We start from the raw sequence: 24,100 nt of genomic DNA on the forward strand, positions 1-24,100 counted from the left end.
TGAACTGTTCCTTTTGCCTCCTTTTCCTGTTTAAGGAAGGGCTCCGACTCTGGGGACATGAATGACCTGGTGGATCTGATGACACAGACGTTACACATGGAGAAAGACAGAGGTCCGGTGCCATCAGCTGCTGCTTGTGGGGAATTCCGGCTGCGGGGGAAGTATAGAGACACACTAATGTTACACGGACGACTGGATGAAGACCAAGAAGACTTGGCCTTCCCGGACTTGCCTTCAGGTGGGGAACATGGGGCATCTCTTATCTCAGATACTATAGCTCCAGTTACTCCAATGGTTCTCAGAAACTCATCTGTGCTCTCAAGCTAGCCAAGTTCCTCCAGTTCTGAGAAGGCTAAAATATACTTTCATACATGCACTGAGAAATGGCAGCACTCGAGATCATAAAATGAAGGTGGTACAGAGGGGTCAATATCAGGGCTGCGGAGTCGGAGCCATTTTGGGTACCTGGAGTCGGAGTCTGAGTCGGTGGTTTCATAAACTGAGGAGTCGGATGATTTTTGTACCGACTCCACAGCCCTGGTCAATATTTTTACTCTGACTTCCTCTCATACAATACAATATTTCACCTTTTTATTGCTTCTTTTTGTGGGTTGATATCAAAGTCAGTAATGTGCAATTAGAGAAATAGCAGCTGTAATACAAAACCAGCACCAGAATAATGCTGACGGTAATTCTTATTTCACTTTCTTGAAGCCCTCCGCTGACGCTGCAGATACAAAGTGCTCTCCCCGGCCCCTAAATCGCTCCTATACAATATAAGATGACTTATTTAGGGACCAGGGGTGTTCGGTTCATGAAATTGGGGTGATAAACCTCAGGAACCGGGAGAGGAAAATGGAAGCAGAAAACACCAGGAGTGCCAGATAGTGCAGCATTTCCAGGCAATTAAAATTAAATAATGCAAACCTGGGCTGTTATTAGGCAACCACAACATTATGGCCCATACTCACGGGCAACTTTTTGGCCTGTCGCCAGCACACGTGCGCGACAGGCCGGCGACCGCTCCTCGCCAGGTCCTTCGGCGTACACACGCGGAAGAGGGACCAGCGGTGCGACGGAAGCTGTCGCCGACGTTCCTCCTCCCCCCGCCGGAAGCTCCGTATTATTTATGTATGTTGCTGTCGCTAGTCCGCGTACTCACGTGGACTAGCGACAGTTGCGGCGGCAACTGTCGGCAGGCGATTGAGCGGTTCAATCGCCTGGCGACGTCAGCGACGAGCGACAGTTCGGGGTGCGCGCCCGTGCGACGGCCCATACTCACGGGCGACCTGTCGCCGCAACACGCGCGCGCGAGTATGGGCCATTAGGCATGTGGAGTATTCTGTCTCCACACGGATTGGGTATCCACTTCAGGATAGGTTAAGTCACACTCCAGAAAAAGGACCGCTGGATAATTATCCCAGGGGACACCCGGGGGGCGGGGGTGGGGGGGACTGTACAGAAAATGGGAGGAGATGCACCAATGTAGTTTGATTAAACTTGGGTAATGAAAACAATCTTTCCTCAGGTGGGATATTTTAAAGATAATAATTTTATTGGACACGGGAAAAGGCAATGCATTTCGCGGGACCTGCCTGCTTCCTCGGGTCTACAGGTTGAGTGCTTTATGCAGCTGCACGCACGAACGGACTGGCAGCGCCCAAGTTTACCCATTGCTTAATACATTGGAGTGCCTCATCCCATTTAGTGAACTTATTTAGGGAGCTTCAAGCGGATCCGAGATGAAAAACTAACTATAACAAGTAACTTGTCTATATATCTTATCTAAAGTTTAGATAGTTTACACAGCAAATCTAGCTGCAAACCGCTTCAACAGTTTATGATTATTTCTTCCTGTGATACAATGAGAGCGGCCATGTTCTGTTTGTGATCATTACACAGGTAATCTGAAACTGCATCTCCACCCCTCAGCCTGTGAAAACTTCACTCCCCTCCCCTCCTCCCCTCTGCCTCTGAAATCTCTGGCTAGTAACACCTTCTCCTCCTCCTGCCCAGACTGAGCTCCCATAAGCCCTTGCTACCTGGGTCTCAGAGTGCCTAAGCCCTGGAGAAGCTGTGGGCGAGGCTTGTTTAGTTTATAGGGAATTAGGGTATTAAAAAAAAAGTATTTGGCTTGAGGAATGCCCTATAAACTATATGAAAGGAACACAATTATGCAATGAGTAAAAGTTTATCTCGGATCCACTTTATCTGAAATATACCCCACGGTCAGTTATACGGGCTTTTAATCACAATATAGATGTTAGAAGCCCACGATGCGCTGAGACTGGCCATAATAGCTGGAGGAGCCATAACAAAAACCGGGATCCAGGTAGCGCGACACCGCCCCTCTGATGAGGCCCCTGGAAAACTAGGGTGAAACGGCTGTCATGGCAGTTGCCCTGGAGAACCCCTGAGCATCGGCGCTTCTATCCAGATCGCCATCTGCCACCACAGGGTCACGCAAGTATAGCCTGCACTGCTTAAGTCTATGCTCCCTGCATGCCATGTGCTTTGCATTCTGCTTTGCTTACTACTAACCAGTGCTGTGGAGTCGGTCCAAAAATCCACCGACTCCGACTCCTCAGTTTAGGATTCCACCGACTCCACGACTCCGACTCCTCTAATTTGCATATTACAATTTTGTTGATTAAAAGTATGTAACATGAAATTCGTCTCTTAACTGCCAACGCTTAGGAATTTTACAAGACAACTGAAGTGAGAAGGATATGTAGACTACTATATTTATTCCCTTTAGACTAAAACTAGTCCTTGGTAAGAGTACTTGTAAAAGGTACAAACCGGAACAAAGAACATCTATCAGGCCCTAGGCAATGTAAGTGTGGGTACATGTAAGAATGATGTGCAGGTACTCTGCAGGGGAATGAGGAGATTGTAAACAGACAACACCTCTGTGTTCAATGTGCACAGCATTCTCAGTGGATTCCCTGCAGCTCTGTGGGGAGTGCATATGTAGAGTATAGTACTACTGTGTAACAAAGTAAACCTGAGACAGATGAAATTAAAGTTTTATACATACCTGGGGCTTCCTCCAGCCGCCTTCAGGATAATCAGTCCCTCGTTGTCCTCCTCCACCACCTGGATCTTCTGCTATGAGTCCAGGTACTTGAGCCAGTCAGGCGTAGTGCGCATGCACACACTCCGCCGCCAGGAGCATACTACACCTGTGCAGCACTATTGCGCAGGTGCAGAATGTTCCTGGCTGTGGGAGCGGCATGCGGCCGGACAGCGCTGACTGGCTGAATTACCAGGACTCATAGCAGAAGATCCGGGTGGTGGAGGACAGCGAGGGACTGATTAGCCTGAAGGGGGCTGGAGGAAGATCCAGGTATGTATAAAACTTTACTTTTCATCCGTCTCAGGTACCCTTTAATTTGTAGTCACCAAACCAAATTTTAACAACATATCAAATTATTTGATTTCATCAGCAAAGGGAGTGCATACATTTGCATAAATCAGCATCAATGCAGAATTATTTCCATCTCGTTGACCATCTCTATTAGTGACACAGCTACACATCAGGCTTTATTCTTACAGCATAGATGTTATTTAGTATATATGTTACGGTCAGAACCCGAAGTGTGGCCACTTCGGGTTCTGGCCGGCCAATGTGCGAAGTGGCCGCAGCGCAGCGGCCAATGTTAGAAATGGCATGATGACACATAAGTTACAATGTATTTTATGGCTGTCACGCTGCGGCCAAATGTATTAGAAGTCTCGCACTGCCTCCTCTCCTCCTCCCCCCGCCTCTCTCATCTCCCTGCCTCTATACAATATACGGAGCAGCCGGGCGGGGACACGCGTATCCCCGAGAGTCGTTCGTCGCGGCATGGGAATCCTGCCGTTCCTGCAGAGCGGGTGCTGGCAGAAGCAATGTCTGCAGCCTCCCCGCTCTGCTGCCCTGCTGCAACGAACGACTCTCCGGGACACGCGTGTCCCCGCTGGCTGCTCCGTATGTGGTATAGGAGGCAGGGAGAAGAGAGAGGCGGGGGGAGGAGGAGAGGAGGCAGTGCGAGACTTCTAATACATTTGGCCGCAGCGAGACGGCCATAAAATACATTGTAACTAATGTGTCATCATGCCATTTCTAACAGTGGCCACACTTCGGGTTCTGGCCGTAACATATATAAGAGATTCCTGTGTACATATCATATATACAGTCACAATCAGATGTGTATATCTGACCTTAAAAATAAGGGGACTGCTTTATTGAAGCAGCACAAGTAACTAATTTTGATTGGTTTATTTCATTTTTGTGGACTAAGCACAGCTATTACTGTATATATACATTATTTTTAATGACTATTATCTGAGAAATAGAACATTTTATCATATTTTCTATTTTAATTACAGTTACAAATTCATTAGGAGTCGGAGTCGGTGCATTTTTTCCCGACTCCGACTCCAGGCACCCAAAATTGCCCGACTCCACGACTCCGACTCCACGACTCCGACTCCACGACTCCGACTCCACAGCCCTGCTACTAACAGTTGGAGCTGCTTGAACTGTATGATCTATGATCAGTGTAAAGTGTCACAAGTTGCTGGATGCATAGTAGTGACCTTGAAGCTACTCACTGTGTGAATAAAGTGGTGACAGTTTTTTCCTGAAGTGCTTGCCAGTCCAGTCTCTTCTTTATTCACAATATAGATGTGTAACAGTTAGCCCTCATTAAAATAATAACTCTTAGACCACAATCCTTTTATGTAAAATATGTTCCTGTAGTTCTTTACAAAAAATACATAGAGCATCTCTCTCTTTTAGTATCATTTCATTTTCTGGGTTCAGCAGCTCCCACTGAATCTAACATGCTTCCTTTATACTGTACAAAGGACTTGCTCCTCCCTTAATTGTATGTGTATGCCCTTAGCCACGCCCATCACAAGAATACTTTGTTTCCAATAGCAGACTGGCTACTTTCATTGTTTCTATTTCCCCACACTCATATTGAAGATAAGACATTCACCTGATAAGGCCATGATTCCCACTGTCTGGGAAATGGAGAGCATTTTTTCACAGGCTGCCTCAAATGTTATGACATCTTGAAAAAAGACAAATCATAAAGCAAAAATCATAAAAATACAGATGAAGAATGCAATATTTCTGACACCTCAGTATCTGTCCTAGACAGGTCAATGGCATGCTGTCAGCTGAGCAGGTTTAGAGGTACTGCCCCTGAATGTGAAGCATGAGGTCATGAGTTTCCCTCCCAGGTCATAAAAAAATGGCATGATAATAATTCCAAGCTGCATTTAATTTGCATACAAGCCCACATTTTTTGCATTTGTAGTGTCCTCTGGAAATCCCCCGAAGTCCTGGCTCTACAGACTTTCTACGACTGTGCTAATCTGTAGCAGACATCACTTAAAGGGATACTGTAGGGGGGTCGGGGGAAAATGAGTTGAACTTACCCGTGGCTTGTAATACTTCCCCACAGACATCCTGTGCCCGTGCAGCCACTCACCGATGCTCTGGCCCCGCCTCCGGTTCACTTCTGGAATTTCCGACTTTAAAGTCAAAAAACCACTGCGCCTGCGTTGCCGTGTCCTCGATCCCGCTGATGTCATCAAGAGCGCACAGCGCAGGCCCAGTATGGTCTGTGTCTGCGCAGTACACTCCTGGTGACATCAGCGGGAGCGAGGACACGGCAACGCAGGCGCAGTGGTTTTCTGACTTTAAAGTCAGAAATTGCAGAAGTGAACTGGAGGCGGGGCTGGAGCATTGGAGAGTGGCTGGGCGGGCGCAGGATGCCTGCCGGGGACCATTAGAAGCCCCGGGTAAGTTCAGCTCATTTTCCCCCGACCCCCCTACAGTATCCCTTTAACTAATGGGAAAAATCTTTCTTTGATATACGAACAATCAGAGCCTGAAATGGAACAAATCATGTGAATGGGTAATTCACGATCATTTCTCTTTCCTCTCCCGCAGATAACCTGACAGTTCCGCAGAAGTTCCGGAGGATGGTTGAGGCTCTGAGGGCTGACGTTGTTCAGGGTCTTGGAGTGAAGGTCCTGGAACAAGTCTATGATGTCATGGATGAGGAGGATGACCGCAAGAAGGAGGTATGTAGTGTGGCACCGCTGAAATCCTTTCATTATGAAAGTCTGTCTAAAGGTTTACAAGCAAACAATTATTCACAGTGCAGAATGTTGGGGTATTTTTCTGTACATTCTTAAATTGAACCCGAGACGGAGTAAAGTAAAGAATGAATACTTGCCTGGGGCTTCCCCCAGCCCAGAACTTTGTTGCCTCCCTCGCCATCCTCTCCAGTGGCTCTGTTCATTAGTAATAGCTCCCGGTAATAGGGCTTATGTCGGGCCGCTCTGCATGTGCGCAGCCCTGTTACCGGGAGCGTAACGGGCAAGCATGCGGCCAGAGCAACCCAACTGCCACGACTGAAGCCCTATTGCCAGGGGCTATTACTGAGGAATGGAGCCACTGGGGAGGGAGGAAACAGTTAATGGGGCTGGGGGAAGCCCCAGCAAAGTATCGATTTCTTCGTCTCACGTTCACCTTAAAGCGGACCTGAACTAACGTGACAGGATGAGATAAGCCGGGGTATATACCGTATAGTTCTAAGCCCACTTTTTAAACATACCTTAACTAAAAAAGGGACTTTTACTTACTTACCTGGGTTTTTTTCCAGCCTTCTAGTGTATCGGGTCTCTCGGCGTCCTCTGAGCCGTCTGTTGCGCTGCTGGCAGCTCCGAAATTCCTGTGGTTGGTGTTTCAGTCACTGCGACCGTGCATGCTCACTCTCCATCCTGCTCCCGTTACTGGGTGCAGCTGCACATGCGCAATTCTCAAAAGAAGGAGCCACTCCAGTCGCAGGAATTTCAGAGCTGATAGGGTCTGTACAAACTGCTGCACATGTAAAATCGCATGTGTTTTTTAATCACAAGGTCTTTTGAAAAATCATGAAAATAGTGAAGACCTGTACACGCTGGTGCGATGGGATTTTTCTAGTTTCATGAAGGCTTTGCGATTTTAAAAACGCAGCGCAAGCGCAGCAGTGTGTAAGGCCCATAGTGGGAGAATGGAAAGGACGCAGAGGGACAGACAGGGGCTGGAAGAAGCCCCAGGGAAGTTAAAGTCAGCCGTTTTAAGTCCCGTACAGGTGAGCTTTAGATCCTGCATGTGTCCACCTTTTTTAGTGCAAAAAAAAACCCAGCTCTCCTGAAGTATAAACTGAAACAAATTAGTTTTTTTTTTCTGGAGGAAACACCGCCAATAACAAAAGAGCTGAAAAGTTTAAATGTTCATTTTTTCTTTTTGTTAATGGTTGAAAGACCCAGCTTGTATGCCACACTGACATGGCTGCTATGCAGACTTCAGTTACAACTTAACTCCTTAATTTGAAAATAGGAATACAATACTGTAAGAAGGTTTTATATACTGTTGATATGATACAACACATACAATTAATTATCTCATAAGCTTAATTTCAGGTTAGCATTCAAGTTTTAGTTAATTTCCAAAGTTTGGTAAATGTGTTTATTTGGAATTTATACTAAATACCCGCTTTATCAAATGAGGAACCACAGAAAGAAAAAGAGAAATAATGTTGTGCAGCCAGTTTAAAACTTTTGATTCGACATGACTTCTGCTACAAACGTGTATGCCAGATAAAGGAAACACTAAATACACGAAAGACTGGATGGAACTATGGTAATGCAGATAGCACAATGGGAACAATCTAGTAATGAATATTGAACTCCTGCACGGGAAGAGACTCCTAATAACGTTGCACTGGTATGAGTGCATACACACATCCAATTTTCATTGGCCAGTTTTACCACTTCCATGTAGTATGAGAGCTTATCTACACAATCTAAAAACATTAGGTATTAGAAGGCGCCCAGTTATTAGAGTATCGGTATACAAGAACCGTGTAATCGGCCTACCTTAAAGGAGTTATCAGGCAATAAAAGGTCAAATAAGGGCTACTTACCCGGGGCTTCGTCCAACCCCCAAGCTCCCAGCATGTCCCTCGCCGCAGCTCTGCCCGCAGCCGTTCGCCGTCTCTGCTTCCCGGTCCGCAGTGATGACGTCAGGCCATCCTGGAGGTCAGCCGCGCACTGTACCTGCGCGAGCGACGCTGTCAATCACCGCCACGTGGATTGGAGCGTACCGCGCAGGTGCAGAACTACTGAGTCTGCGCAGTACGCTCCGGTCCACGTGGCGGTGATTGACAGCGTCGCTCGCGCAGGTACAGTGCGCGGCTGACCTCCAGGATGGCCTGACGTCATCACTGCGGACCGGGAAGCAGAGACGGCGAACGGCTGCGGGCAGAGCTGCGGCGAGGGACATGCTGGGAGCTTGGGGGTTGGACGAAGCCCCGGGTAAGTAGCCCTTATTTTACCTTTTTATTGCCTGATAACTCCTTTAAAGGAGAATACCGAGGTCATTCTTTCTCAAACAATCTGTATTTAGCACAATGACGTTTTACAGCTTAAAACCGCTTCCTTGGGTCAATAGATATAATAATCTATATCTATATCTATATATATAAAATCGTGTGTGTGTGTGTGTGTGTGTGTGTGTGTGTGTGTGTACAGTGTGTGTGTGTGTGTGTGTGTACTGTGTGTGTGTGTGTGTGTACTGTGTGTGTGTGTGTACAGTGTGTGTACAGTGTGTGTACAGTGTGTGTACAGTGTGTACAGTGTGTGTGTGTGTGTGTGTGTGTGTGTGTACAGTGTGTGTGTGTGTGTGTGTGTGTGTGTACAGTGTGTGTACAGTGTGTGTACAGTGTGTGTACAGTGTGTGTACAGTGTGTACAGTGTGTGTACAGTGTGTGTACAGTGTGTGTGTGTGTGTGTGTGTGCCGCGATCACGCGAAAACGGCTTGACCGATTTGAACGAAACTTGGTACACAGATCCCTCACAGATCCCTTACTACCTGGGATGATATGTTCTGGGGGTCTCGCGGCCCCCCTGCACACCTGGGCGGAGCTATAAACAGCAAATCAGATTCCACCCATTCAAGTCAATGGAAAACATGTAAAAGGCTGCCATTCTCACAGTAATCAGGCCAGAGTCCCCACACATGGCACAGTTGGTCACTTGGTGACCGAGGTTACAAATCCAGGAAAAGTGGGCGGAACATAAAACAGCCAATCAAATTTCAGCAGTTCATTTTAAATGGGAAAATATAAACTGCAGCCATTCTTAGACTGTTAATCACAGAGTTCTCAAACTTGGTACATTTGGTCACTGGGTGAATGCAATTAAGATTCAAGAAAATGGGTGGAGCCTACAACAGCCAATCAAAATTCAACTGTTGATTTTGAAGGGGAATATTTAAACTGCTGCTATTCTTACACTTTTAATGGCAGAGGCTTCAAACTTGCTACAGTTGGTCATTGGGTGACTGGGGTCCAAATTCACTAAAGGGGCGGGGCCACATACAGCCAATCAGATTTCCTTGGTGGATAAACTGCTTCCATTCACACATTTTTGATGCCAGGAACCTGACAGCTCACAAACTTGGTCATTGAGTGACTGTGTGTCAAGGTTACAAAAAGTGGGCAGAGCCAAAACAACTTTTACTGGGAAAATATAAACTGCAGCCATTCTTACACCGTTAATGGCAGGGTTCTCAAACTTTGCACAGTTGGTCATTGGGTGACAGATTAAGATTTTGGAAGGTGGGTGGAGCCCACAACAGCCAATAAAAATTCACCTTTTGATTTTCAAAGGGAATATTTAATCTGCTACCATTCTCTTATACTGGTAAAAGCAGATGCCTCAAACCTGGTATAGTTGGTCACTGGGTGACTAGGGTCCAAATTCAGGAAGGGGGCGGAGCCACAAAAAGCCAGATTTGTTTATTTTTCAATGGGAATATACAAAGTATTGATACCGAGGACCCCAAAGCTGATAAACTTGATAATTGAGTGACTGTATGTCAAGGTTTGAAAAAGTGGGCGGTGCCAACAACTTCATTTTTTACATTGCAGGGTTCCCAAACTTTACACAATTGGCCACTGGGTGACTGGGTTGAATGTTCAGAAATGTGGGTGGAGCCTACAACAGCCAATCAAAATGTACCTATTGATTTTCAAGGGGAATATTCACATTGCTACCATTCTTACACTGTTAGTGGCAGAGGCCTCAAACCTGATACAGTCAGTCATTGGGTGACTGTAGTCCAAATTCACTAAAGGGGTGGAGCCACAAACAGCCAATCAGATTTGTTAGATTGATTTCAGCCATTCTGTTATCGGCAGGGTTCTCAAACGTGGCACAGTTGGCCAATGGGTGACTGGGACTAATATTCAGAAAAGTGGGTGGAGCCTACAGCAGCCAATCAAAATTCACCTTTTGATTTTCAAGGGGAATATTAACATTGCTGCCATTCATGCACTCTTAATGGCAGAGGCCTAACATCTGCTACAGTCAGTCACTGGGAGACTGAGGTTTAAATTCTGAAAAGCGGGCAGAGCCAAAAACAGCCAATCAGATTTGTTTAATTTCAATGGTAAAATGCAACTTATTGATGCCAAAGACCCCGAAGCTCATAAAATTGGTCATTGAGTGACTGTATGTCAAGATTAGAAATAGTGGGCGGAGCCAAAAACAACTAACCTTTTACATGGGGAAATGTAAACTGCAGCTTTTCTTACACTGTTAATGGCAGGGTTCTCAAACTTCACACAGTTGGTCACTGGGTGACTAGGATTAATATTCGGAAAAGTAGGTGGAGCCTACAAGAGCCAATCAAAATTCACCTATTGATTTTCAAGGGGAATATTGAAACTGCAGCCATTCTTACACTGTTAATAGCAGAGGCCTCAAACCTGATACAGTCGGTCGTTAAGTGTATGTGGTTGAAATTCAGTAAAGGGGCGGAGCCAAAAACAGCCAGATTTCTTTGCTGGATAAACTGCTTCCATTAGCACAATTTTGATGCCAGGAACCCAAAAGCTCACAAACTTGGTCATTGAGTAGTGACTGTGTGTCAAGGTTAAAAAAAGTGGGTGGAGTCAAAAACAGATTTTTTAAATTGTAAACTGCAGCCTTTCTTCACTGTTAATGGCAGGGTTCTCAAACTTAGCATAGCTGGTTACTGGGTGACTGGGATTAATATTCAGAAAAGTGGGTGGAGCCTAAAAATGCCAATCAGAAATCACATGTCACTTTTCAAGGAGAATATTAAAATTGCTGCCATTCTTGCACTGTTAATGGCACAAGCCTAAAACCTGGTACAGTTGGTCATTGGGTCACTGAGGTTCAAATTCAGAAAAGGGGACAGAGCCACAAACAGTGAATCAGATTTGTTTCATTTCATGGGAAAATACAAATTATTGTTGCCAAGGACCCCAAAACTCACAAACTTGGGCATTGAGTAGTGACTTTGTGTCCAGGTTACAAAAAGAGGGCGGAGCCAAAAACAAATTTCACTGGGAAAGTGTAAACTGCAGCCCTTCTTACACTATTTCAGGGTTCCCAATCTTTGCCCAGATGGTCACTGAGTGACTGAGATTAATATTCAGGGAAGTGGGTGGGGCCTATAATAGCCAATCAAAATTCACCTGTTGATTTTCAAGTGGAATATTTACATTGCTGCCATTTTTACACTGTTAATAACAGATGCCTCAAACCTGCTACAGTTGGTCATTGGGTCACTGGGGTTCAAATGCTGGAGAGGGGCGGAGCCACAAACAGCCTATCTGATTTGTTTAATTTCTATGGGAATATACAAATTATTGATGCCAAGGACCCCAAAGATCACAAACTTGGTCATTCAGTGTTTGTGTGTTAGGGTTAGAAAGTGGGCGGAGCCAACATCAGTCAAATACATACCCGGGCAACGCCGGGTCATCAGTGGGTGGAGACAAATACAAATTTCACTGGGAATATGTAAACTGCAGCCATTCTGTTAATGGCAGGGTTTTTAAACTTTGCACAGTTGGTCACTGGGTGACTGGGATTAATATTCAGAAAAGTGGGTGGAGCCTACAAAAGTGAATCAAACTTCACCTGTTGCTTTTCAAGGGGAATATTTAATTGCTACCATTCTTGAACTGTTAATGGCACAGACCTCAAACCTGGTACAGTTGGTTATTGGGTGACTGGGGTTCAAATTCTGAAAAGGGGGTGGAGCCACACACAGCCAATCAGATTTGTTTCATTTCAATGCAGATTATTGATACCAAAGACCGCAAAGCTCACAAACTTGGTCAGTGAGTAATTGTGTGTTAGGGTTAGAAAAAGTAGGCGGAGCCAACACCAGCCAAATACAAACCCGGGCAACGCCGGGCAATCAGCTAGTATATAATAGAGTAAGTGCCTCAACCTTCGAGCAAGAAGAAGAAGTACTTTGCATGAGAAAATGTATGCGTGCTCAAACACCAAGTTTAAGGCCTCTTTTCCACGGACTGTTGAGCTGTGTGCTCAGCAAGCAGTTACCAGGCAGCAGGGAGCAGATACCAGGCAGCAGCGAGCAGTTACCAGGCAGCAGCGAGCAGTTACCAGGCAGCAGCGAGCAGTTACCAGGCAGCAGCGAGCAGTTACCAGGCAGCAGCGAGCAGTTACCAGGCAGCAGCGAGCAGTTACCAGGCAGCAGCGAGCTGTTACCAGGCAGCAGCGAGCTGTTACCAGGCAGCAGTGAGCAGTTACCAGGCAGCAACAAGCAGTTACCAGGCAGCAGTGAGCAGTTGTGAGAATTTGAGAGGCATTTCACTGCCTATCAACAGTCCATGGAAAAGAGGCCTTACCCTAGCAAGTCTGACTTTGCAAATCTGGCCTAATTGGCTATTCATGAGGCAATGCTCATGCAAATGCATGCACAAACCAATACCGCAAAGCGGTCACACCCTGCTACATGCTACATTAGCACTATCCAGGAGCGCCACGGGGAGGATTCCCAATGCCCCCTTTTTATACAACCGGGGGGACCGCAGGGTCCCAGGCTCTCTCACTGCCTGGAAAGCACAGCGGCACCCCGGAGGGGGAGGCTGGGTGGTGCAGGCGACCCCCCCCCAAGTGTGGCCAGCACCGAGGAGAGCCGTCCGCACCCACCTCCCAATATTAAAAACAGGCACTTACCTTAACGTCCATTGCGTTCTGCTACATGCGCATTAACTTGGGGGCACCACATAAGAAAGGAGAGAAGCATGGGTCACCCCGAGCTATAGAGCTCAGGGCTGGCTCACATACAGCACTCCAGAGGGGGGGGGGGGGACAGGTGCAGAAAAACTCACTCCAGGGCTCACACCACCGGAGCAAGCCATCCACCACCTGCCTCCAAAGGATACAAACTGCACAAAATGCTTTCCATGAGAAAATTAATGCGCATGTAGCAGAACGCAATGGACGTTAAGGTAAGTGCCTGTTTTTAATATTAGGTGGGTGTGGACGGCTCTTCCCGGCGCTGGCCACGCTTGGGGGGGGGGGGTCGGCTGCACCACCCAGCCTCCCCCTCCGGGGTGCCGCTGTGGTTCCCAGGCAGCGAGAGAGCGCTTTGCGGTATTGGTTTTTTGACCCTGCATAGTTTGGCATGCGAAAGCAAATGCATATTTGCATGAGCATTGCCTCATGAATAGCCAATTAGGCCATATTTGGAAAGCCAGACTTGCTAGGGTTAAACTTGGTGTTTGAGCACGCATAATTTTTCTCATGGAAAGCATTTTTTGCAGTTGTATCCTTTGGAGGCAGGTGGTGGATGGCTTGCTCTGGTGGTGTGAGCCCTGGAGTGAGTTGTCTGCGCCTGTCCTCCCCACCCCCTCTGGAGTGTTGTATGTGAGCCAGCCCTGAGCTCTAAAGCTCGGGGTGACCCATGCTTCACTCCTTTCTAATGTGGTGCCCCCAAGTTAATGCGCATGTAGCAGAACACAATGGACATTAAGGTAAGTGCCTGTTTTTAATATTGGGAGGTGGGTGCGGACGGCTCTCCCCGACACTGACCACATTTGGGGGGGGTTAGCTGCGCTACCTAGCCTCCCCCTCCGGGGTGCCGCTGTGATTCCCAGGCAGTGAGTGAGTCTGGGACCCCGCGATCCCCCCGGTTGTATGGGGGCATTGGGAAGCCTCCCCGTGGCACTCCTGGATAGTGCTAATGTAGCATGAACTAATTCCCGCAGGGCGATCGCTTTGCGGTATTGGTTTTTTGACCCTGCATAGTTTGGCATGCGAAAGCAAATGCATATTTGCATGAGCATTGCCTCATGAATAGCCAATTAGGCCAGATTTGCAAAGCCAAACTTGCTAGGGTTAAACTTGGTGTTTGAGCACGCATACATTTTCTCATGGAAAGCCTACTTCTTCTTGCTTCAAGGCTGAGGCGCGTACTCTATTAGATAGATGCGGCGTATGCTACGACGCGGGTTGGCTAGTAATAATAAAACAAAGATATATAAAATCTATAGACTTATACCAGTAATATATCACACTAGCCAACCCGCGTCGTTGAAGTATGGGTCACCCCGAGCTTTAGAGCTCAGGGCTGGCTCACATACAACACTCCAGAGGGGGTGGGGAGGACAGGCGCAGACAACTCACTCCAGGGCTCACACCACCAGAGCAAGCCATCCACTTGCCTCCAAAGGATACAACTGCAAAAATGCTTTCCATGAGAAAAATTATGCGTGCTCAAACACCAAGTTTAACCCTAGCAAGTCTGGCTTTCCAAATATGGCCTAATTGGCTATTCATGAGGCAATGCTCATGCAAATATGCATTTGCTTTCGCATGCCAAACTATGCAGGGTCAAAAAACCAATACCACAAAGCGCTCTCTCGCTGCCTGGGAACCACAGCGGCACCCCGGAGGGGGAGGCTGGGTGGTGCAGCCGACCCCCCCAAGCGTGGCCAGCGCCGGGAAGAGCTGTCCACACCCACCTCCTAATATTAAAAACAGGCACTTACCTTAACGTCCATTGCGTTCTGCTACATGCGCATTAATTTTCTCATGGAAAGCATTTTGTGCAGTTTGTATCCTTTGGAGGCAGGTGGTGGATGGCTTGCTCCGGTGGTGTGAGCCATGGAGTGAGTTTTTCTGCGCCTGTCCCCCCCCCCCCCCCCCCCCCCCCCCTCTGGAGTGCTGTATGTGAGCCAGCCCTGAGCTCTAAAGCTTGGGGTGACCCATGCTTCTCTCCTTTCTTATGTGGTGCCCCCAAGTTTATGCGCATGTAGCAGAACGCAATGGACGTTAAGGTAAGTGCCTGTTTTTAATATTGGGAGGTGGGTGCGGACGGCTCTCCTCGGTGCTGGCCACACTTGGGGGGGGTCGCCTGCACCACCCAGCCTCCCCCTCCGGGGTGCCGCTGTGGTTTCCAGGCAGTGAGAGAGCCTGGGACCCTGCGGTCCCCCCGGTTGTATAAAAAGGGGGCATTGGGAATCCTCCCCGTGGCGCTCCTGGATAGTGCTAATGTAGCATGTAGCAGGGTGTGACCGCTTTGCGGTATTGTTTTGTGCATGCATTTGCATGAGCATTGCCTCATGAATAGCTAATTAGGCCAGATTTGCAAAGTCAGACTTGCTAGGGTAAGGCCTCTTTTCCATGGACTGTTGATAGGCAGTGAAATGCCTCTCAAATTCTCACAACTGCTCACTGCTGCCTGGTAACTGCTCGCTGCAGCCTGGTAACTGCTCGCTGCAGCCTGGTAACTGCTCGCTGCAGCCTGGTAACTGCTCGCTGCAGCCTGGTAACTGCTCGCTGCAGCCTGGTAACTGCTCGCTGCAGCCTGGTAACTGCTCGCTGCAGCCTGGTAACTGCTCGCTGCTGCCTGGTAACTGCTCGCTGCTGCCTGGTAACTGCTCGCTGCAGCCTGGTAACTGCTCGCTGCTGCCTGGTAACTGCTCGCTGCTGCCTGGTAACTGCTCGCTGCTGCCTGGTAACTGCTCGCTGCTGCCTGGTAACTGCTTGCTGAGCACACAGCTCAGCAGTCCGTGGAAAAGAGGCCTTAAACTTGGTGTTTGAGCACGCATACATTTTCTCATGCAAAGTACTTCTTCTTCTTGCTTGAAGGTTGAGGCACTTACTCTATTATATATATAGATATAAGATCAATTTAGTAAGTGACCTAGTGATTGGGTAACATGTATAACTCTATATGTTTTATATATCTTTGTTTTATAATCTTGTGTAGCTAGTAGGAGTCTTGCATGTTGTCCTATTTGTTCCTGAAGGCGCTCTATTGACCTGAGCAAGCAGCTTGGGAAACGTGTTGTCTTGTGCCAAATAAAGATTTATTTATTTTTATTTTTTTTTAATTTTTTTTAAATGACCTGGTTAGGCTGATTATACTCTTCTTTGGGTGCCTTTTACCACCTAGTGTTTATAGTTACGGTAGCTGCCCTTTCTAAAGGGTACCGTATTTTAGGATTCCACATGAGCGACCTCAAGAAACTTACAAGGCCGGGTGGGGACGTTACTGACCTACATGGTGGTTCCTGGATTAAGCAACCCAGACTTGTGAGTATAATACAATCTACCCGTACCTTATTACCCATCATACCATACTACACCATAACGGGCTCCCGGTGGCCCTTTGGTTTTTCCTCTGTTTTGCATGATCCATTACCTACACAATCTATTTAAAATACTGTATATTTAAATTCTAATGGCCCTTGTGCTACACGGAAGTGGTAAACTGGCCAATCAGTAGTTGATATGTGTACCCTCTCTGAATTTGTCTTCTAAACTTCAGATAATGAATCAGCTATGGTCATCATTACTATTTTATAAGATGATAAAATAAACGTTTCCCGTCTGAGTTTCTCACCTTCCAGCTGCGAGGCGACAGGTCCACAATACTTTGATTTTGCGGTTTGTGAAAGTATCCCGGAAATGACGTTTCGTGTTCTTGTATCGAGTTGTTTGGTCCGGTCTTCCCTCACATATTCCTCTCTCTTGCAGGTTCATTTACAGAAGATTCTCGGGAAGCAATACGACAACTACAACCTCAAAGTTCGCCAACTCAAATTTTTCGAAGAAAATTCCAGATTTTAAAGGATGGACATAACATTTCCTTAGACTGTATTTTTTATATTTTCACCCTCATTTTTACATCAAAATCACAAAACTGTTGGTTCTTTTCCTCCGAGTGGTGAGGGAAGTTCTGCAGCGATAGATTTTAATATTGCTGCATTTATACTGAAGGATGTTGGATGATGTTTGTCTACCGAACATTTAACCATGACAGATTATGGAGGGCTGTGCTGTAAGCTGGACATTGGCCTGGACTGTGTGTGCCTATTTGTTTTATGTTCTTGTGGTGCCTTACTCCTTGCCTATCAGTCTTCTCTACATCTCTGGAATAGAGATTTAGAACTTGCCTTCTGCTAATCCAATGCTTTTATTGTTTTTGTATTTTTTCTGTTCATATTTGAATTGCATTTTAGGGCCCTTCCACACCGATTCCGTTGCACTGTCACAGCGGACAATATCACCACATCGCAATGTGATACAATGATATTCCTATGGGACGTAACACTTTGAATGCGATGTGGCGCAGTGTGGCAGCTACCGACACAGTAATTGGGTAACTTGCGCTTAGTGACAGTGCGGCAGTTATGGACGCTATAACTGAGTAACACATGCCTATCAGTCAGAGAGATTGCGAGCTCCTGGGAGGGACGGTCGGTGAGATTGCGAGCTCCTGGGAGGGACGGCCGTTGAGATTGCGAGGTCCCGGGAGGGACGGTCGGTGAGATTGCGAGCTCCCGGGAGGGACGGTCGGTGAGAATGCGAGCTCCCGGGAGGGACGGCCGGTGAGATTGGGAGCTCCTGGGAGGGACAGCAGGTGAGATTGGGAGGGACAGTCGGTGAGATTGGGAGCTCCTGGGAGGGACAGCCGGTGAGATTGGGAGGGACGGTCGGTGAGATTGGGAGCTCCTGGGAGGGACAGCCGGTGAGATTGGGAGGGACGGTCGGTGAGATTGGGAGCTCTTGGGAGGGGCGGTCGGTGAGATTGGGAGCTCCTGGGAGGGACAGTCGGTGAGATTACGGGCTCCTGGGAGGGACAGTCGATGAGATTGCGGGCTCCTGGGAGGAACAGTCGGCGAGATTGCAAGCTCCTGGGAGGGACAGCCAGTCACGTGAAATTATTTTGTGTATTTTGTAACGTGCTGTGAAAAATGTCGGCACCAAATAAATGTTTAATGTTGTATTTTACACCCATAAACGGTTCTTGCTGGCAGCAATACTGAATCTGTTCCGATCCTGTTCAGAAAGTTGGTCTATTTGTGTGAAACCCACCAGATATCAAGTTTATACTATAAGAAACCTTATTCAGCGCTGGAGAAAGTAAGAAGTGGGCCCCTGTGCAGACCAATCAAAATGGGACAAGTGCAGCCTGCAACGTGGCAAAAAGTGGGTGTGGTCACAAGGCCATGGTTGCGGCAGCAGTCACTCAGTTGGAGTATTGACAGGGGAGGGAGCAGAATCCTGCACAGGTAGGACTATTAATTCTGGAGGAGCGACAGAATCTGTGGCTGAAACTTGGGAGGTGATCATAGAGGAGGGGAAAAATCTTAAAAGACTGACACCCCCTCCCAACCCTTTTATATGGGCAAACTGTACTCCAAACTGTGTACTGTTGGTATGGATTCAAAGAAAAAGCTTACACAGAGAAGGACTGTGATCGGTGCTCTTCTGTCAGTAGAAAAACAACAGTTGCCTCTTGGCCATGCAGAGTTCCTTTTCGATGAAGGATAAGGAATATAGATGAGAAGACATGAAGAAGGATATAGCTGACAGGAACCCGTGAGGGAGTTCAGGTCTGGGGCTGAGAGGTGCAGTTCTGTATCATCTGCATAGAAGTGGTATTGAAAACTTAAGGGAACTGAAGTGAGAGAGATATGAAGGCTGCCATATTTATTTCCTGTTAAACAATACCAGTTGCCTGGCAGCCCTGCTGGTCTATTTGTCTGCAGTAGTGTCTGAATCACACCAGAAACAAGCATGCAGCTAATCTTGTCAGATCTGACAATGTCAGAAACCCCTGATCTGCAGAGGATCAGCAGCAATTGCTTATAAGGAGATAAATATGGCAGCCTCCATATCCCTCTCACTTCAGTTGTCCTTTAATATCATTTGGAAGCACAGCCGTATATAATTCATCCTTCAGCTTCCCTGTGGAGAAAGCAGTTCATTGCAGCTCTCCATTCCTCAACAAATGGGATTTCAGTACTTCACCACCTTTTGTCTATCAACAGTGTTTCCATAAGAGTACCAATGTGTAATATTTGTTCTATATCTTTACTTGCTCTGCAGGGGCATAGCAATAGGGGGTGCAGAGGTAGCGACCGCATCAGGGCCCTTGGGCCAGAGGGGCCCCGAAGGGCCTTCCCTCAACTAGAGTATTAGCTCTCTATTGGGCCTGTGCTCATAATAATCACTTCTATAGATACATTGAATAGTGGTAATCATTAACAAGCTGTTCCCCTTCCCCTTCTTGCACCTCTGACACTGTAGTTGCCATTGGCAGGTTTTGGTGCGCCGTATCAAATTGTTATGTATAGAGTACTTGGGGGGCCCCAATGTAAAACTTGCATCGGGGCCCACAGCTCCTTAGCTACGCCACTTTTGCTCTGGTATAAGACACAGCTACAATGCATATTCTAAGATCAAGTCTTACCTTCAACATTGATTCTATCTTGTTCCACCAATTGTCTATCTTTGGGCCAGAACTCCAGAGGTGTAAAAAAAAAACTGTGCTCCACCTCCAGCAGGTTTACTTCAAGAAGAATGTTTGGGTGGGTAGGATAGGACATCACTTTGTGTTGAAATACAGTCATTGTAATCTTTGGTCTGGAGTGGACCAGACTGCCTCAGTAGCTGTGAACCAGAGTTCTTCCCCTATGTTAAATTTCACATTTGTGACTATAGCATGTATGGTGGTTTTGCTATTGACTTCAATGCAATTCATGGAACTGGCTCGCCGATAAGCTTTGGAACCACTAGGCCAGGGGTCCCCAAACATTTTGAGTCGAGGGCCGGGCCAACCTACTTCAGACTACTGGGGGCGGAGTATACATACAATGATGTAGAAGTCTTTGCAGACAGTGAAGCATACCCAGGTGACAACCTGCAGCCCAATCGCACAGCAATGTTACCTGATGTGGAATGTGATTGGAAACCAGTGAATTACTGCTTTCTGGCTTCCATGTGGATGGGTGGTGTCAGAGAGGTGTGTGTGTGTGTGTGTGTGTGTGTGTGTGTGTGTGTGTGTGTGTGTGTGTGTGTGTGTGTGTGTGTGTATATATACAGTGTGTGTGTGTGTGTGTGTTAAAAAAAAAAAAGCCTCAGGGGGCCACATTCGGCCCTCAGTTTGAGGACCACTGCACTAGATGTTCCATGACATTTTCAGGAAGACGTCAGACACATCCCCCCGACCCAAGGGGAAGTGTAAGGCTCGTGTCTGTATCAATGCAGGATCAGCTTGGGCAATCAGGCACACCCTGCACTGAGGGCTGTATTAGCAGACGGGGAGATCAGCTCAGAGGAAACCACCAGCCATGGGCAGACGTGTCGCATAGTATCATATACCACAGTCGCTTCAATTCACTAACCACTCTTCCATAAGAGGTTTGTAAAATAGCATATTTGGTATATTTTTCCAAAGATTTTTTACACATGCTGTAATAATCCGAATAATAATAATAATCCTAACATTTGTATAGCACTTTTCACCTGTTGGACTCAAATCACTTAAAGGGGAACTTCAGCCTAAACTAACATAATTAAGTTACATTAGTTATGTTAATTAAAATAGATAAGTAATATACTCTATCACCCACCCTGTTTTAAAAGAACAGAAAATGTTTGTGATTTCATAAGGGCAGCTATTGTTTTGGTTGAAAGGAGGTGACAGGGAGCATGAGACACAGTTCCAACTGTCCTGTGCCCTGATCACCCCTCCCAGCTGCACACGCTAGGCTTCACATCTCACATTCGAAATAAACAAAAAAACAAATTTTCACCAAAACAGAAGAACAACATAATCATCAGAAATCCTATCACGCTCTGCACAGCATCGGGGGGGGGGGGGGGGGGGGGGGAAGGAGGCCGTGCAGTTTTCTTCTGTGCAGCTAAAAATGAGGCTTTGGTAAGAAAAACAAAGTTCTGATGCTGCCGTTAAAGAAAGAAAAATCAAGCCTTTTCAGTGCTGCTGAGCAGATTTTTATTCTGGAGGTTCACTTTAAGAGCTGCAGCCACTAAGGACACACTCAAGGAGAGGGGGGGGGGGGGGGGGGGGGAAGGAGGCCGTGCAGTTTTCTTCTGTGCAGCTAAAAATGAGGCTTTGGTAAGAAAAACAAAGTTCTGATGCTGCCGTTAAAGAAAGAAAAATCAAGCCTTTTCAGTGCTGCTGAGCAGATTTTTATTCTGGAGGTTCACTTTAAGAGCTGCAGCCACTAAGGACACACTCAAGGGGCCACCCTGCACTGTTAGGAAGTCTAGCCCAAGGACTCCTTACTGAATAGGTACCGACCCTAGCCAGGATTCAATCCTCCCATGTCAAAGCCAGAGCCCTTAACCAGTACACTTTCCAGTCACTAATAGTTCAGTAACAGTAATTCAGTAAAAACCATCTGCCAGCTTAGGCAGAAGACTCTGGATCCACAAGGAGGAGAAGCAGAGGACACAATGATGATGTAGTGATCTTATGGTTATCTTTTTCCTCAAGTTACAGTAATTCCCCATTTTCCGGCAACAATGGGGATTGGCCGATGCTCGATAAGTGTCCTTTCTGGTAGCTTGAGAATGTTAAAAATAGGCCCAGCTCATACAGCACTATACCCCACACTGTATGCTTACCATAAACTCTGTATTAGAGTGCTATGAAGCATTTCCTCTGTTATAAAAGATTTCCCAGCATAAGATCTACTACAAAAAATTGCAGCATTCAAACAGTTAAACACAGCACTTAGTTCTTCAGTGGGCAGCTTTCTGCCACATCCACAGAGGTGAAACCATCTTTTGTTTACAATTCCTTTGTCAAATACATGTAGTATTCAGCCAGCAGCCTGCTGAAACTGAGCTGAGAAGCGATCACTAGATAGATTTCAATATATAAATACAGCAGCTATGCAAGAAAAACCACTTCTGCACAAAAGCAAATAGGGTAATTGTACGGGGTAATAAAAAGTAGGAAAACACATTTTTATTAAATGTTATATCCAAGTTTTATCCTACTTTAATTTTGAAATACAGTACTTAAAAACAAATTAAGACAAAGGACAGACTTAACTGAATGTAACAGAGGTTTATTACTGTATAAAGAAGTGTAAAAAATAGTTTTATGCATCCTGCAAGGCTGGGATTTTTTTTCTGGTTGCCTGAGACTTCTGGATAATAGGGGTTTTACTGTATTTTAAATTAAAGAACAAGTGACACCCATGCTAACCTAGAAATAAAAAACACATATACAAGTAGATCAATACTACTTCTACCTTTTCAGGACCGCCTCTATGAGATCCTACGCCGCACTTGTGGCTGTTCTAGCCTGATGCGGCGTAGGATCTACGCCGGCCCGCAGTTTCCGCTCCCGACGCGATCGTGCGCACCCGGAGGGGGAGATTAAGCTGTCATATGACAGCCGACAACTCCCCCGAGTGATCAGCAGCCATCGCGTATGGCTGCTGATCACATGATCACTACGATCGCCATCGGATCGTAGTGATCAGTTTGACAGCTGCGGCGGCGGTAGGGGGGAAAAGAAGAGGATCCACTCACCTCCCTGCCGTTCCCGAGACGATCGGCGCCCACCTCCGCTCTGGCCGACATCTCCGCTCCGTCTGACGTCAGCCCTGGGTTCCGGCTTGATGACGTCATCAAGCCGCGACCCGGAACTGATCGTCAGACAGAACGGAGATGCCGGCTGGAGAAGAGGGTCCCGTGCGACTCATCGCTGGAGCCTGGAAGGTGAGTGAAGGCTGCTTGCAGAAGGGGGGGGGGGGGGGGGGGGGCACAGGCCACTGTGGGGGGACACAAATCCAGCCAGCCACAGATGGGATCCGGCCGCCTGACCCCCCCCCCCTCCCGCGCAAAATGCCTGGTCCTTAAGGGGGGGTAGGCGGCCGGTCCCAAAAAGGTTAAATATGTATTGCACTGTCCACATTATGATGGCTGTGAATTGTATAAAGGAAAAGCAGAGAATCCTATTCTAGACAGTTTCCATCTTAGTTACCTTTGAATGAAGCTAATCCTGACAATTTCCTCCCTCATACTTTTTTTCCCTCCTCTTGCTAATTGTGTATTCGTTACCCGCCCTCCTCCCAGAGTCTTCAGACACTCCCACTGAGGTCTATACTAGGAAGTGCACTGTTTTATGTCATTAGAAGGAGAGGGTAATAAAAGGAAGCATATATTATAGATTAAAAGACCCCCCAGCATGCAACTGTTTGGCAATGGCAATTAAAGGGCCAGTGCTCCTGAGGTATGTGATAACTCCAAACCATGAGCAGAAAAAGTTTTGAATGCAGGATTAGCATCTTTATCACTTAAAGAGACACTGAAGCGAAAAAAAAATGATGATATTATGATTTGTATGTGTAGCACAGCTAAGAAATAAAACATTAAGATCAGATACATCAGTCTAATTGTTTCCAGTACAGGAAGAGTTAAGAAACTCCAGTTGTTATCTCTATGCAAACAAGCCATTAAGCTCTCCGACTAAGTTTAGTCCTGGAGAGGGCTGTTATCTGACTTTTATTATCTCAACTGTTCCTGAACTATTTACTTTTTCTCTGCTAGAGGAGAGGTCATTACTTCACAGACTGCTCTGAAAGATTCATTTTGGATGCTGAGTGTTGTGTAATCTGCATATTATAGAATGATGCAATGTTAGAAAAACACTATATACCTGAAAATAAAAATATGAGAATATTTTCTTTGCTGCTAATCTTCTAGTAATTATTCATAGTACACAACCAATTCACTATATCATATTTTTTTTTTCGCTTCAGTGTCTCTTTAAAGATAAGTGATATATCAGTTGCTCTTGAAATTTGATTTTTAAGGTGACAATCCCGCATTAACTACACTGTAATGTGATGTGATGTGATTTTAACAAATAAAATGCTTTTACAAAAGTTTTATTAAGTTTTGCCCTTGAGGCAGCCCAGGCAGCGC

At 46.5% G+C, this 24,100-nt stretch overlaps 1 protein-coding gene across 1 annotated transcript in view; it reads left to right on the plus strand.

Annotated features, from left to right (window-relative positions):
- NEK4 (NIMA related kinase 4) overlaps nucleotides 1–17,316 on the plus strand; it is a 61,950-nt gene extending 44,634 nt beyond the window's left edge. Inside the window, exons 15-17 of the mRNA XM_068251872.1 lie at nucleotides 36–238; nucleotides 5,951–6,084; nucleotides 16,883–17,316. Coding sequence (XP_068107973.1) covers nucleotides 36–238; nucleotides 5,951–6,084; nucleotides 16,883–16,975 — 430 coding nt within the window. The 3' untranslated portion in view covers nucleotides 16,976–17,316. The remainder of the gene's footprint in view (nucleotides 1–35; nucleotides 239–5,950; nucleotides 6,085–16,882) is intronic.
- The last annotated feature ends 6,784 nt before the right edge of the window (nucleotides 17,317–24,100 follow it).

This window comes from Hyperolius riggenbachi, chromosome 9 (genome assembly GCF_040937935.1).
Source record: "Hyperolius riggenbachi isolate aHypRig1 chromosome 9, aHypRig1.pri, whole genome shotgun sequence".
Lineage (NCBI taxonomy): Eukaryota > Metazoa > Chordata > Amphibia > Anura > Hyperoliidae > Hyperolius > Hyperolius riggenbachi.